Genomic DNA, 16263 nt, shown 5'->3' with positions numbered 1-16263 from the left:
CTCATCTGGAAGATACAAAACTTCAGCCAGAAAGGGCCTCCTGTCTCAGCCGGGACTCAAACCAGAGACCTTCTTGCTGCGGGGCGACAGTGCTGCCACAAGGTCACCCTCCATACAGATCCTTTAATGTAAATCTATTTATAGTTTGTCTACAGTTCCACCCTCTCCGTCACCTCAGCAGTGGCTTTAGTTACTGTTATACACTTGGCACGAGTCGGCAAGAGGCCAACTTTCACTTTTCACCTTCAATATGTCTTATGCTTCAAAAATCAGTGGCAGTGTCTGTGATGATGTGGCTGAATTCAGATTGGTGCATGTAGACTCTACATGGTGCAGACAGACTGCAGACTGTAAGTGTGTCGAGGGACGGTCGTCAGACGCCAAGATGTGAGTATACCGATGAATTACCACTCTGGTGCTTTGTTACTGTCTCAGCCTGGACTTGCTGCAATATAATCGTCTGACTGAAGCATTTTAATTTTTGCAATACAAATATAGTGAATAAAGTATGAAAGAATAAGAAACATGTTTCATCCCTTATTCCTCAGTGAGGTTTATAATGATGTCTTTAATCAGTTAACGTTAAAGTCTTTAGTGAGTTGTTTACTTCATGTTTGAATGCTTTTCTATTTTAAGAACTAACCTTACAGTTGGAAAGTATGAGGTCAAGTTTACAGTGTGAGTGAGTATGTGTGTGTGTGTGTGTGTGTGTGTGTGTGTGTGTGTGTGTGTGTTACCGTCTGTAACCTTCTGTAGTCTTTTCTCAGCAGTTCTCTAATACAGTGGTTCCCAATTCCAGTCCTCGTGACCCACTGCTCTGCACATTTTGTATGTCTCTCTTATCTGACACACTCAGTTCAGTTCATGGAGTCTCTCCTAATGAGCTGATGATCTGGTTCAGGTGTGTTAAATAAGGGAGACATACAAAATGTGCAGAGCAGTGGGTCACGAGGACTGGAATTGGGAACCACTGCTCTAATACATATTTTGTATCTTACAAAAGTGGTGCTGATACCATGGTGCTTTAATATAGGCCATGATTACCATATTCACATGCCATATTTACATGGTATTGCAAGGTATTCCAAATAATGACATGGCACCACCATGGTCCTATGTCCAAAATCATGGTTTTACCATAGTACATTATGTAAAAAACAAAACCCTTTAAAACAGAGGTATATGTTCAAATAACATGGTATTACCATGTAAATAAACATTTTATCCAAAAACATGGTAAAACAGCAGCACAAGTCCAATGGTACAATTTTACCATAGTACAAAAAGTAGTAAACGATATGAGCAAAAAACACGGTGTTACCATAGTATACAACAATCAGTCCCTTGTGAAAAATAAGTGCACTCAATTTTATTGAATTTGTACTTGTAGTATAGCTACTTCATATCTTAAAAATATATATTTTTAAAAAACTGAACTTGCATGTAATATAATATTAATTAAATAAAAGCCTTCTTAGGTGTACTTAAAGGAGCTGTATGTAAGAAATGTATTTCAATTAATCATAAAATGGCCCTGATATGTCACTAGACATTAAGAAATCATGTTCATTTCAAATACTTATATCACTGACAGCAGTAGTACGGCCAGGATATTGTCATTTAAAAAGTGAAGTTGCAGCCCTCAACTGATGTTGATGTTGTCATCTTGTGTTTTGGCCTGATGCTCCACCCTCCACCTATCTACCAATCACGAAGTCAGTAGTGTTTCGGCATCCGGGTTGCCAGCTCAGCTCTAGTTACCACAGCTGCAGCTACAAACGTTCCTGCTGGATCCTGCAGCCTATCTGGCAACCTCGAGTCAGGGGGGAGGGGGAGGGGATACACCGCTCTACAGTAATTTGAAAGTGATTGCAGTACCAGTTTTGGCCACAATCTTACATACGGCTCCTTTAAAGAGAGCACACTTTCATGATTATGTTTATTTCTAATAATGTCAAATTATAATTTTAAAAGTGCATTTAAAATCACAGTTTTAATATTCTTTTGTCATGCTTTAAAGTTCACTTGTTTTAATATGTTGATTAATATATTAAAGCACATACAGTTTATATTTTGAACTGTACTGTTATTCAATATTATTACAAGTTAATATACGTTGAAATGTATTCATTACAAATGTTTAATTACATATAACCTACACTAAAAACACAAGTTTCAATAGAAATTACAATAAAGTTTATTTTAGTTTACCATAAATGCTTGTCAGTACATTCAGCAGTAACTTGAACCGGTCCTTCAAAAGTCCTACTTAAGTAGGTTAAAAAAGCCCTCTAAAGCTAACAGCATTTAATTGACATGCAATTAAATGTCTGTAAACAGTACATTTCACAAGTATTGTTTTAAGTGTAGGCTATTATTTCCATAACATCCTGAAATGTTCTTTTTCACAAGGCATATGCACTTTTTGTTAGTGATATGCAGCTTATACTGAAATACTGAATAAATGATGGATAACTTGTCCCCACAGTTATGAGTCTTCCACAGAAGATGGAGTCACATGGACAGTGGTCAGTCCTATCGTCTTCACCTATCGAGTCATTCAAAGTGAGAGGCTTCTGGATGCAAGCAATGACACCTTAATGTTCGGCCATATCTCCAACCCTACGGAGATTCAAGCCCTCAAGAACAACAGCAAAGTAATGAAGCGATTCATTGTGATTGACGAGACTGTCAATGATCTTTACGGCTCTCAGGTTGCAGCGTATTTCGAAGCGAGAGGGGTGACGTACAAGATCCTTCACTTACCCACAACTGAGGAGAACAAGTCTATGGCACTCGTGACCAGTATCTTGGAGGAGGTCCATAAATTTGGAATTGACCGCCGTACGGAGCCCATTATCGCTATTGGTGGCGGCGTGTGCCTGGATATCGCGGGTCTCGCCGCATCTCTGTATCGCAGACGCACTCCGTATATCCGTGTCCCTACAACTCTGTTGGCTTACATTGATGCCAGTGTAGGGGCAAAGACGGGGGTCAATTTTGCCAACTGTAAAAATAAGCTAGGGTCCTACATACCCCCCGTGGCAACGTTCCTGGACAGGACTTTCCTGTGCACTCTTCCACGCCGCCATATTTCTAATGGAATGGCTGAGATGTTGAAGGTTCACATTTGTAAATGAATGTATTTATAATGTATTTTAACATTAAAATGAGTCGGTCAAAAACATTTAAAAATCTTATCGACCCAGACTAGAGATGTCAAAAATACAGACTTTGGTATTTTAAAAATGTGATGATACCAGCATTTCACTCTAGCATTTTGAGCGCTGTTAAATGGATTCTTAAACACCTCTGATTGGCCATTGTGTTGACGCGCTCAACATATATGTCTCTGATTGGCCATTGTGTTGACGCGCTTGACATATGTCTGTAATTGGCTACAATGATCAATGCTTCAAAAACATGTCGTCTTTGAAGCTCTTCATCGAGCGCTTACACATACACACGGGAGAATTTGAAAGCGATATTAGGGATCCGCTGATAGACGCCTGCTTTTAAACGTGTGTGTCTATGTAAGCGCTCGGTGAAGAGCGTCAAAGATGTCATTGTTGATCATTGTAGCCAATCACAGACATATATGTTGAGCGTGTCAACACAATAGCCAATCAGAGACATATATGTTGAGCTGATGGCCAACACAGTGGCCAATCAGAGACATATATACTGTGTTGAGTGCATCAACACAATGTTTAAGAATCCGTTCAACAGGGCTCAAAATGCTAGAGGGAAATGCTGGTATTGTCACATTTTTTAAATTTCAGTATAGACTTACAGTACGAAGACAGTACTTTTTGACAATTCTAACCCAGACTTTTGAATGGTAGTTTATTCTGACATTACTGTGCAAGTCTAATTGAGGTCTTGTTTCACCAATACTAGTGATCCTCTACAGATGGCGCTGATGAAACACAAAGGACTCTTTGAACTTTTGCATAAGGAGGGCAGAAGTTTGTTGGACTCAAGGTTCCAACCGAGAATCCATGAAAATGTGCATATGGATGCGGCGAGTGTGTCCACTAGACTGGCCATTGAAACCATGCTGGAGGAACTTGCCCCAAACCTGTGGGAGGACGACCTGGACAGGCTGGTGGACTTTGGCCATATCATCAGTCCAGAGCTTGAAATGGTTCTACATATTAAGACTTGAACTAAAGTTGCACGTTGTGTATCACAGTCTTGAATTAATCTAACTGGAGTTTCTTTGATACAGAAAGTACTTCCTGCACTTTTGCATGGAGAAGCCGTGAACATTGACATGGCCTTCATGGTCTATGTGGCTCATGAAAGGGGCTTTCTGACAGAAGAGGAGAAAAGACGTATCATTATGTGTATGCAGAGTCTAGAGCTTCCAGTGTGGCATTCAGATTGCACTCTGGATCTAGTACAGAAGTCTCTTACTGAGCGACTGAAGCACTCCGGTGGACTTCTGAGAATGCCTCTGCCGACAGCGCTGGGAAGAGCAAGTATGTGTAATATAAATAGAACAGCTACATTTTTTTCCCCTCAAACATTAAAGGTGCATTCAGTAGTTTGGAGCTAATTAAAAAGTTTTACACATTTAAGAAATGCGTTTTGTTTTTGTAAAGAGCCATGGTAAATGGTAAGGAAGCTCGTTTTGAGCGTGTGGTAAAACAGGGACATTTCCGTGAACAGCTTTAGCCAGGACAGGACACAAAAAAACAGGACCGTCTCCAGAAAATGGGGGATGGAAAATGTCTGTTCAACCTGACAAAGACAAAAATACAGCGTAAAAATCAGTACGGTTTCACAAGGTGGAAAGATTAGATGACGGATACAATCCTGAGTAGTGATGCCAAAGATTCTTCTTTTTTGTTGAACAAGATAATTATTGTATAAACCACTCTCTAAAACTCACTACAATCAGTGTAATTTATACATAAAATGATCCTGCAGATCCACATCAATAGATGGCAGTGCAGTGTCTAACACCACTGTGGTCTCGTACACAAAGATCATGCTAACGCTAGCTAAAAAACTTCTGAATACACCTTTAATGTAGACTGAAGAAGATGAAAAGATGTGTGTATTATTGAAAGTCATATGTTCGGCTTAGCTGTTTTATTCTACTCATCCTAGCTACCATGTTGAGATCGCAAGACCAGCTGAATACACTTTACCATCATCAGACACTTTTAGGTGTGGGAGAAAACTAATCATGGTAAAATAGGCCTGTATATGAGAGGTTCTGGGTTTAAATCCCGGATGAGCCCCCACTTGTTACAAATTGTTTTAATCTAAATAAAGAAGAAAAAAAAAGATACCCGTAACAAAAAACAGGGATCTTATCCAAAAAATTCCTGGGCCCATATTCATAAAGATTCTAAGAATCCTCTCAGAAAACTCTTAATTTATCTTAAAAACTTTTACGTAGGAGTCTTAGCTTAAAAGCGATTCGGGACCGATCTGAGAGCAACTCTGAATAAGGAAAAGACAAAAACTTTTATCTTAGTAAGGAGGCGGGGTTGACCCCGTTGCTATGTATGACACAATCTTTTGACGACTGTGATTGGTTGGTTGTCCAAGAAGAAAAAAAAAAAGTGATTTTAAGTATAGGGTCTATTCTAAGCCTTCACTTTGAAATTACATGCGTAATTTTTCCTATTTGACCGTTCTCTCAGAGTCACACACACACACACACACATTATAGGCCTATATGTGTATATAAATCCTTTTTTTATTTACCATGCTGTTAATTTCCTATAAGGTATTTGATTGCTTAGAATGATAAAAATTGTTCCACTCTTTCCAATTAGACTGATTGTTGGCATGTCTATTTAAGTGGTGGTTTGAATGTTGGTTTTAATGTATCAAACATGGAATTTTCCCAGTTGCCAAATATCGTAATGTAGTGATTACTTTCATTTCTGTGCTGTGTTGGAGATGTTAGCGTGTCTCTAATAAGATCAGTCTCAAACATGATCCCTGCACGATTTAATCTATAGCGTCTTATTAACTCACTGTTATTCATTGTCTGCAACACATTTCTTCTCCTTCTTCGTCTTTCTGTCATTTTCTCCTCTGCTAAAGAAACTCTTAAGCCTCTTAAAAGTCCTCATCCGTGCTCCTAACAATTTTAACCTTAAAACCTCTTTTAAGGATTAAGATGCTTCCTGAATTACTTTTTTCTTTACTAGGATTTTTTCTTTAATTTTAAGAGTAAACGCCCACATTTCTAAGAATTTTCTTAGAATTTTGTCACTAGGAGCTACTCTTTGCATTAAGATTCTTTATGAATACGGGCCCTGGAGTCCTCTCACTCCCAACACACCCAAACACTTACATAGTGCAAGAAATACATTTATATATAAAAAAAGATAAAATAAGGAGCAACATAAATTTACGGGCAAGGCCAAAATAAATAACAAAACAGAAACACAGAGTTCAGGTAATAAACAAAATGGCAAAAGCTTCCCTCCTTAACTTTCAAAAACAGGAGAAAAAGGCACCCACCTCCCTACAGAAAACTTTGAATGCGTTTTGGCCATTAATTTACACAACAACCTGAACCACAGAATTCAAAAGGGTGTACTTTCTTTTTCACATGTCTATGTACTTGCATCAAAAAATAAGTACAATATACTTTTTGGGTCCATGTTGTTTTCTCAAACAGCGACCCCTAGAGTTGCTGTGGAGTATTTGTATTTAACGTTACTGTCGTAAATACCACTCGCGCAGAGCCGTTTCTCCACTCTTCCGACCGCACTTTCTTCGTCGACTCTGCCATGATTCACGTCTGAAATGCGTGCTAGTGTCTTCCATAGAGGCTGCTTCATATGTTGTTGATGTATGTGACGTCGTGCCGTAAAGCAAGTCGTGATTCTCGCGTGATTTGGCGGAGCGTCACCTCTCAAACTTGCATTGCTGGTTTTGCCAGCGAGTTCGTTTGCCATCGAAATGCCTTCGAAGCTGTTATATTAAGGTACAAATCTTGCATAGTGTGCCTTTAAGAGCGGGTTAAGTCAAGGGAAGGGTCAACTGCGTTATCATAGCAAAATAAATTACATATGCAGGTATTTTTTAAAACATAAGTACAATTTAAAAACATGTATGTACACAATAAGTGCATTGTATCAAATGATTAAAGACAATTAATATAAAGTTAATATAAAGTTTTTTATACCCTACAGGAATCTTCAATGACATAGAAGACAGCATTGTGTGTCGAGCATTCAAGAGATGGTGCGATGAACACTGTGAAGCTGCCATGAAAACACAATCACACAATGGAAAAGCCTGACTGTATTCTTAAACCAAGAAAACCCATATCATGAATAAAAACTCTGGAAATTGTGAAAACCACTCAGTTTTATTTCAATGTCTGTAACATTTTCTTTCCCAATACACTTGTCAAGCTTGAATTCCAACAATGAAATGGTCACACAAGTGACCAGCTACTTTCCTCATAAAGCTTCCCAGTAGAAGTTTCACGTTTCAAAACAACAGTTTGAGTGAAAGGTGACTTTCCCAACAGGTGGGCCGTCTTCCAGTATTGAATTCATAAGAAATAAATGCTTCAAAAATTCAACCAAAAATCTACATCTCAAGCTATTGTAAGTCCTTTCTTAAATAATGTTTGGTTAAGCTTAAAAAATATCATACAAAAGTATACTAAAACAAAAACCATCTTTAACTATAGCCAAGACACTTTTATAAAAGACAGACCAATCTGTATTTGTTATTAAAAGATGTTTGGTTGAAGTTCAATGGAAGCCTGTTTTAAAGGCACCTTTCATTGACGTCACTGACACGCATGCTTTCATACAGGAGCCTTGTGCTTTACCTGTTACCTGATTGTCTGAATTATTGCTCAGAAAAAAATTGCAACAGCCAGTTTTGCTATAAATCCACAATGAGATACGTAACAGTTTCACTGCATATTTAGACTTCACTTGGAATTTGGCAACGTTTTAGTAGTCAACACTGTGTAACATTACATTCAGAGGAAAACTTTCAGTAGTTTGTCTAGTAGGCAAAGGAGTTTATATTATACACTATTCTTGAAAGTTTTGTAGTGCTTCAAGACACCACAGGTTTAAGCCAGAATACAAAACCGATCAAGTCTCGAGTCGAACCCAAGCTTAAATGAACCCTACTAAGAGACCGCTGGGTTCTACAGTTTAAGACTAAGTCTAAAATCACATAAATAGAAGAGAACATTCATTTAAAGGGATAGTTCACACAAAAATGAAAATTATGAAAAACATTTCCTTACTCTCATGTTGCTCCAAACCACGTGTTCCACACATCTCTAGAAAAGTGAAGCCAAAGCATTTCGATCGCCCCCTGGTGGCTCGCTGCAGTATAGGTCATAAATCCCGCCCTCTCCATGAAATCAAATGGGACATGTGACAATTACACTTAAAAAAATTTTTTCCCAAAGATGGTTTCTGTCATTTAAGGAAGTTTTCATCACGCTGATGTACGCCCAAGTGTTACGAATGGCGTAATCGGCACGTCAACGCCCAGTTCTGGGATATTTTGGCTTCATTTTTCTGCAGCGGGAGGAAGTTGAGACACGTCGTCCATCTTTTTTTACCGTCTGTGCTCAAAAGCCACTTAAATACACATTTAGGTTTAACAGTCCTTTTTGGAAACTAACAATCCCAGTCCCCATTGACTTTCACTGTGTGGAAAAGAGCAGCGTGAACTCTCTGCTAAACATCTCTTTTTGTTTACAGGTCATACAGGTTTGGAATGACATGAGGATGTGTAAATGATGACATATTCATTTTTTTTTGGTGTGAACTATTGCTTTAAGTTGCAGGTTTGTAATATAAGGCACTTTACAGTGATCTGACTATGTTACCTACACTAAACTCTTACAACATCTTTCCATGAAACAGGCTGATTTCTCAACTGAAAGTTATCTTTGCATAGTTCTATGAAACAACACATTATAGTTTCATCTACATGATCATTATAGTGGCACAAATTGGATGCTACTCAAAGGCAAATATCAGTACATCTGAGTTGAGCACTTTTAAACAGTAGAAATATACAGTAACAATACAGCTTATTATTACAAACATAGTCAGCCATTTACACCGTATAAGAATTAAAAAACCCAAACAAGTGTTAGGACAAAATATAAAATGCTTTTTTTTTTTTTCAAGGTTGGATCTTTCTTCCAGTGTTTTTGCCAATACAAAACATAAAAAATCCCAGATCTTTCTCCATAATTGTATGTATTTATGTATATATATATATACATACAACAGAAAACCTGGAGTATTTTAGTTACAATGTATGGCACTATTCAAACAGAATTTAATAATTAAAATGTTAGATAAAAATGAAAAAGTTTTTAAGGGTAATAGAATCTAAAGTTTGAAATATTACTTCCCTTAGGCATCAAATATGTGTTAATAGATTTCTTCACATTCTTATGGATTATTTCATGCGATGCATTGTGTTAAAATGCATCTGGGTATCTTAAGAAATGCATGAGGTGAAAACCGTTTGCATAATTATATAATTATATAGGCACTGCATTTGATGACAAGAACAGTTTTGAAAACTGCTGGGTTAAATCTGAATATTGCTTGGCACATTTCACAGGACATTTGAAAATCAGTTGGAAACGCTGTGTGAAAACTGTCTCTCCACACATTCTCTGAAGAGTTTAGCATGGCAATGGATATGACAATGTTAATGTATTTGGTCTCGGCGGAATAGATCTGCTACACTGCTGCTGCGGCAGAGCAACTGTCAATGCATACACGGACCAAGCAGATCTATACAGGTGGAGCTGGGGAAGGTGGAGGGGTTCAGAGGAACTTTGAAAGCGAGCTGCAAACTGCTACAGCAAATACTGACCAACTATTTAAATGTTGAGCAGCAAGCTCATTGGCTGCAGTTGCGGCATGAACCAACCAGCTTGTGCCGTGTAGTTAACAACGTTATTGTCAGAAGGTTGCCTTAAGGACCCATTTGCCTGCGCCAACTTGGTATTTCTTCAGATAGATTGGTATTATTTAAAGTTTATTCCACAAATCTATGAAAGATTAAATGTAACAAATCTAAGATAAATTCTCAAAAACATGAATAAATTAATACTGAGAGAATATTGATTAATATTTGAGTGAAATAATTTATGGTCAGCTGTTTCGGATCATCCTGATAGCACACGCACTTTGCCTAGACATCTGGAGGTTGAATGCGTTTTCATCTGGAAGATGAGATTTTTAGAGAATTTGCTTAAAATGTTGCTTAAACATTCAGTGATGTTAGAACGACATTCAACAGAATTTTGTGCGACATTTATGAATTAGTTTGTTTTATAATTTTGATTAATTCAGCTACGTTAAAGGAATATTTCACCGAAAAAGGAAAATGTACTCACACTCATGTTGTCAGAAACCAGTTTGCTGTTATTTTTGTGTAACACAAAAGGAACATTTTATAATCAGCTTAAATTTCAATCTGTTTCTCTCACACAGATATCATATCTGTCATATAAAAGTGGCATGGACTAATTTTATGATTTCTTTTTTGGAGCAGAATGGACATGGTAATTATGAATTGTTATATGTAAAAAAACAAAACAAAAACAATAACGATTCTTCAAAACATCTATATTCAACAGAAAACCTACATCATAGTTTAGAACAACATGAGAGTGAGTACTTAACAGAATTATCAATTATTCTTTTGAATCTTTTTAAGTGCATCTCGTGGGGGGTTGTGTTTACTGGGCAGCTGGCCATATTAACTGTTGCCTATTATCTACATATGTTAAAAGGGAAGCATTATGCTTAAATCATTCCTTTAAAAGGATATACATATATATAAAAGAGAAATATGTTTCTAAACTGTGCGCAAACATGCTACTGTACAACCCCCCCACCCCCAAAAAATAATAATAATCACCATTCAAGTGCACTTTTATATAGATTGGTGCAGGTAAGACGTCAGAATCCGGAAAACTAATTTGCCACTGGTTCCCTTGATATTTTCCTATGGGGTTTGTCAATTTATGAGTAAAATAAGGTCTGGGGTAAACATAACTTGACGATACTTGCACATTTTGCTCAAAAACGTACACTGCACACACTCACACCCCAAACTGTCTTATCTTGTTATTTGTCCGAAACGTACGTTTTCAAAAATAAACATAACTGTTTCAAATTTTGCATTTTCGGTATGGGTGTTTGTAATTTACATGTAGAACAAAGTAGTTTCTTAAGTAAAGTATTTTTAAGTAAAGTATCTTCAAGTTATATTTACCTTATTTTACTCATAAACTGAAAAACCCTATTATAAAACCCTATGGGAAAATCTGGAGGGAACCAGTGACAAATTGGTCTTATGGGTTTGACATCATCCCTGCACCACTCTATTATCCCAAAGTTGATTAAATTATATTCTAAATATACTTATGCCAAGTTACAAAAATCAATCATTTTATGATACTGACCTTGATTATTGTGATATTATGCATAATCTGAATTATTATACCACAATGAATTTTGGGTAGACAAAAGTGGGATATGGTTAAAATACAATAAAATAAAGTGTAAACATAAAAAAATAATATTACTTTGCACTTGACAAAACAGGCCGTGCTTCCTCTTTAGCAATCCCAAGCATCAGTTGCGTTATTAGAAAAACGCAACGACCAGCGGCCCTAAAAGAAGGTTTTCGCTGTACTAACAAACATGCTCATTTTCCTCCATGTTCACGCTGTCCTTACGGCTTCTGTCATTCGAGGCTCCGGTCGAGATGGAGGTGAGAAGTGGGTCGCTTGTTGCTACAGACGACAATGTGTCGTCCATCAGGATGTCGTCAAGTTTAGCGGCATTTGCCTTAGAAATGAGACCATAAGCCCCTGCGTCAGCAGAAGCGCTAGAGCCTGTACCATGGGAGTCGTTAAAGGTGATTGTACCGTCGTTAAGGTCTAGGGTGCTGGAGCGGCCCATGCCAGGGCAAGAGGGGTGCGTGTGAGGGTACATGTCCTGGCTGCAGTCCCCCAGGACCGTCTCCTGTTTTATGCCCCGGGCTGCTAGATCTGATGGACAGAGTGTAGACGAGGCGATGGCCAGACCATGAGCACGAGCCTGCATTTCCAACTCCTGGATTAACATTGAGCAATGGACAGACAACAAAACATTAACTGTAACATAAACTGTAATTAACTTTAGTGAAATCTTAACTGTAACATAAACTGTAATTAACTTTAGTGAAATCTTAAAGCCACATTGAAATCAAAATGACTATTCTTATTTTTTTTGGAATATATACGGTGGCCAAGAGAGCTCAACTCGCTGCAGCTTAAGAAAACACATGCAAATAGCTAATACACCAGCAAATTAAGAAAACATCATCAGTTTAACAACACATGTGCAACGCAACCAAATACAGAAATGCACTGCAAAATACTCACAACTCACAATTTTGTTTATTTTAACATCATGATTCCTGATTATATATGCATTGAGTATTTGCAGCGCTTTTCTGTATTTGGTTGCGTTGTGACTATTTGCAGCGTGTTTCTGTATTTGGTTGCATTGTGAGTATTAGCAGCGCATTTCTGTATTTGGTTGCATTGTATTTGCAGCACGTTTCTGTATTTAGTTGCGTTGTGAGTATTTGCAGAGTGTTTCTGTATTTGGTTGCATTGAGAGTATTAGCAGTGCATTTATGTATTTGGTTGCGTTGTGAGTATTTGCAGTGTTTTTGTATTTGGTTGCATTGTGAGTATTAGCAGTGCATTTATGTATTTAGTTGCGTTGTGAGTATTTGCAGCGCGCTTCTGTATTTAGTTGCATTGTGAGTATTAGCAGCACATTTATGTATTTAGTTGCATTGTGAGTATTAGCAGCGCGTTTCTGTATTTGGTTGTGTTGTGAGTATTTGCGGTGTGTTTCTGTATTTGGTTGCATTGTGAGTATTTGCAGTGTTTCTGTATTTGGTTGCATTGTGAGTATTAGCAGTGTTTCTGTATTTGGTTGCATTGTGAGTATTTGCAGTGTTTCTGTATTTGGTTGCATTGTGAGTATTTGCAGTGTTTCTGTATTGGTTGCATTGTGAGTATTTGCAGCGCGCTTCTGTATTTGGTTGCATTGTGAGTATTAGCAGCACATTTATGTATTTAGTTGCATTTTGAGTATTAGCAGCGCGTTTCTGTATTTGGTTGTGTTGTGAGTATTTGCGGTGTGTTTCTGTATTTAGTTGCATTGTGAGTATTAGCAGCGCATTTCTGTATTTGGTTGCATTGTATTTGCAGCACGTTTCTGTATTTGGTTGCATTGTATTTGCAGCACGTTTCTGTATTTAGTTGCGTTGTGAGTATTTGCAGAGTGTTTCTGTATTTGGTTGCATTGAGAGTATTAGCAGTGCATTTATGTATTTGGTTGCGTTGTGAGTATTTGCAGTGTTTTTGTATTTGGTTGCATTGTGAGTATTAGCAGTGCATTTATGTATTTAGTTGCGTTGTGAGTATTTGCAGTGCGCTTCTGTATTTAGTTGCATTGTGAGTATTAGCAGCACATTTATGTATTTAGTTGCATTGTGAGTATTAGCAGTGCATTTATGTATTTGGTTGTGTTGTGAGTAGTGTTGTCACGATACCAAAATTATTGTTTCGATACCGATACCAAGTCAAGTATTGCGATTTCGATACTTTTTCGATACTTTTCCTGAAAAGGGAGAAACACTCTCAAATATCATTGCTGTGCTTTATTTTAAAACCGGGACAACATTCTAATCATATAACACACTAATAAATGAACATATGAACAGCAGATAGGCCTATATTAAACATTTTAACAAAATATGAAATATAAAAATATAAAAAATAAATTAGAGCAATGACATTCAAGGTAAAAAAAAATATAAATTTAGCAGCATTATCTCATTTATCATAAGAAACATAAAAGGCTTTATTTTGATTCTGAACTTTGAATAAAAATATGAACAGCGATTATATTAAACAATGTTTAATATTGGTAACATATGATAAGCTTCATTGGTGATATATTTGACGTGGGGAGAGAGTTGTGGAAGGCCTATACTTCATGTTAAACATAAATATATAGCAGCAAAGACAACGTCGGCAGTGTTGACGGCAAAATAGGCTACAGAATAATTCGTTCTGTATTGAGAAGTGCAATATTTGTATTGTATTTATATTGTATTTATGTCAAAACTTTCAAACATCAAAATGTCATTTATTAATATGTATTCGTGTCAAAATGACATAGAAACATCTTTTCCTATTCTATTTTGCCTGGAAACGCTTCCAACACGCTTGCATGTCGCATGAAAAAATAGGCGTTGGTTCTATTTCTAGCATGCACGCGTTTTCCGCGCGTCTCGAGCTGCGCCCAGACGCGTGTGTCACACAGGCAGTTAACATGGGAGCCGAAATAAAAACGGACACGACACGCAGCCAGTGTGTCGCCGGCCTTACAAATCTGGAACGCGGTCATTCTTAGAAGTATCGATACTAATAAATTAAGGAATCGTGACGTTTTTAATTTCCGATTTACTTTTGAAGTATCGGTGCACCGTGCAACAGAGCAAGGTAGGCAACGTACTTCCATATGTCACTCCTCACGTCATCTTTTTCTACTAGTCGTAGACCACTTGTGCTTGCACATGCAGCCATCTCGCTGTAGTGTTTTGTCACATGACACTGACAGCGGCAGGTTCTTTGCTGCGTGCGTAAGGAAAAAACAGACGTCCATAGGGAGGCGTTTTTTTTTTTTAAGTATCGATACTGATAAATTTAGGTATCGTGACGTTTTTAATTTCCGAGTATCGCGATACTTTTGAAGTATCGGTACACCGTGCAACACTAGTTGTGAGTATTTGCGGTGTGTTTCTGTATTTGGTTGCATTGTGAGTATTTGCAGTGTTTCTGTATTTGGTTGCATTGTGAGTATTAGCAGTGCATTTATGTATTTAGTTTCATTGTGAGTATTAGCAGTGTTTCTGTATTTGGTTGCATTGTGAGTATTTGCAGTGTTTCTGTATTTGGTTGCATTGTGAGTATTTGCAGTGTTTCTGTATTTGGTTGCATTGTGAGTATTTGCAGCGCGCTTCTGTATTTGGTTGCATTGTGAGTATTAGCAGCACATTTATGTATTTAGTTGCATTGTGAGTATTAGCAGCGCGTTTCTGTATTTCGTTGTGTTGTGAGTATTTGCGGTGTGTTTCTGTATTTAGTTGCGTTGTGAGTATTTGCAGTGTTTCTGTATTTGGTTGCATTGTGAGTATAAGCAGCACATTTATGCATTTAGTTGCATTGTGAGTATTAGCAGCGTGTTTCTGTATTTGGTTGTGTTGTGAGTATTTGCGGTGTGTTTCTGTATTTAGTTGCGTTGTGAGTATTTGCAGTGTTTCTGTATTTGGTTGCACTGAGTATTTGCAGCACGTTTCTGTATTACACTGGTTAAAATAGTTGATTTAGTTGAATAGTTGAAATAGTTAAAATAGATTTAAACATTGTTGGAAACATTTGTGAAAATGTAAGTACACACGTCGACAAAATATATATAACATTGTTCTAGTGCTTTTTGGATATTTTAATCCAAAAATCGTACATATTGTGCCTTTAAATCAAAATGTTTTAATAATATTTTTTCATGAGAAGTGCGCTTATTTTGATGTGTTGACTAACATAGTAAAGCACATGTAAAGTACTTGATTATAATTTTAACTGTAGTGTGTTATTCCATATTTAAAGTTAATATATTTTAAATGTACTAAAATGCAACTTCATTCATACAAATGTTTAATTACTAGGGCCGCCAAGCGATTACATTTTTTCATCTAATTAATTACATGATGTGCCGATTAATTAATCTAACTAATCGCAAAAAATAAAGTCATTATTGTGTTAAATGAGAAAAGCATCAAATAGACATTACAAAATGTAGCTTTAGAAAGAAATATTTTATTTGGTTCAACATAGAATTTATTACACACACTTTTAGGCTACAACGGCCATGATTTTTTTTTTTTCAGGAGCTGCATCTGAATTGATATTTAGATATATTTACAGACAAAAACAGTTTTGGTTACCAACATTCTTCATAATATCTTCTATGTTCTGCAAAAGAAAGAAAGTCATACAGGTATAAGACGACACGAGAGTGAGTAAATGTAAATAAACAGAAGTATCATTTTTGGGCAAACTATCCCCAAAATATGAAATAATTTTTTTTATGAAATGATTCTTAAAATAAGAAACTAAAACTGCCAGTAAGTGGCGGTAAA

General features: G+C 37.0%; 2 protein-coding genes across 4 annotated transcripts in view; one reads left to right on the top strand and one right to left on the bottom strand.

Moving 5' to 3' along the window:
- The first annotated feature begins 191 nt into the window (after window positions 1-191).
- Window positions 192-7362, top strand: LOC311073334 (2-epi-5-epi-valiolone synthase). The gene is made up of 5 exons (XM_084098984.1): window positions 192-387; window positions 2489-3122; window positions 3914-4147; window positions 4232-4484; window positions 7170-7362. The coding sequence occupies exons 1-5, from the start codon at window positions 251-253 to the stop codon at window positions 7277-7279; spliced, it is 1368 nt and encodes a 455-aa protein (XP_083955110.1). The 5' UTR covers window positions 192-250; the 3' UTR covers window positions 7280-7362.
- Window positions 7363-9151: 1789 nt separating this feature from the next.
- The window catches only part of mitfb (melanocyte inducing transcription factor b), a 50804-nt gene continuing 43692 nt past the window's right edge, over window positions 9152-16263 (bottom strand). For 2 of the 3 annotated variants that reach the window (XM_084098981.1, XM_084098982.1), the window contains exon 10: window positions 9152-12113. In XM_084098981.1, coding sequence (XP_083955107.1) covers window positions 11691-12113 — 423 coding nt within the window. In that variant the 3' untranslated portion in view covers window positions 9152-11690. The remainder of the gene's footprint in view (window positions 12114-16263) is intronic. The other variant, XM_084098983.1, reaches the window with a different exon arrangement.

Source organism: Abramis brama (genome assembly GCF_963993115.1).
Source record: "Abramis brama genome assembly, chromosome: 22".
Taxonomy (NCBI): Eukaryota; Metazoa; Chordata; class Actinopteri; order Cypriniformes; family Leuciscidae; genus Abramis; species Abramis brama.
Note: the sequence above shows the minus strand (reverse complement) of the source record. Positions and strands in the feature narration are given on the sequence as shown.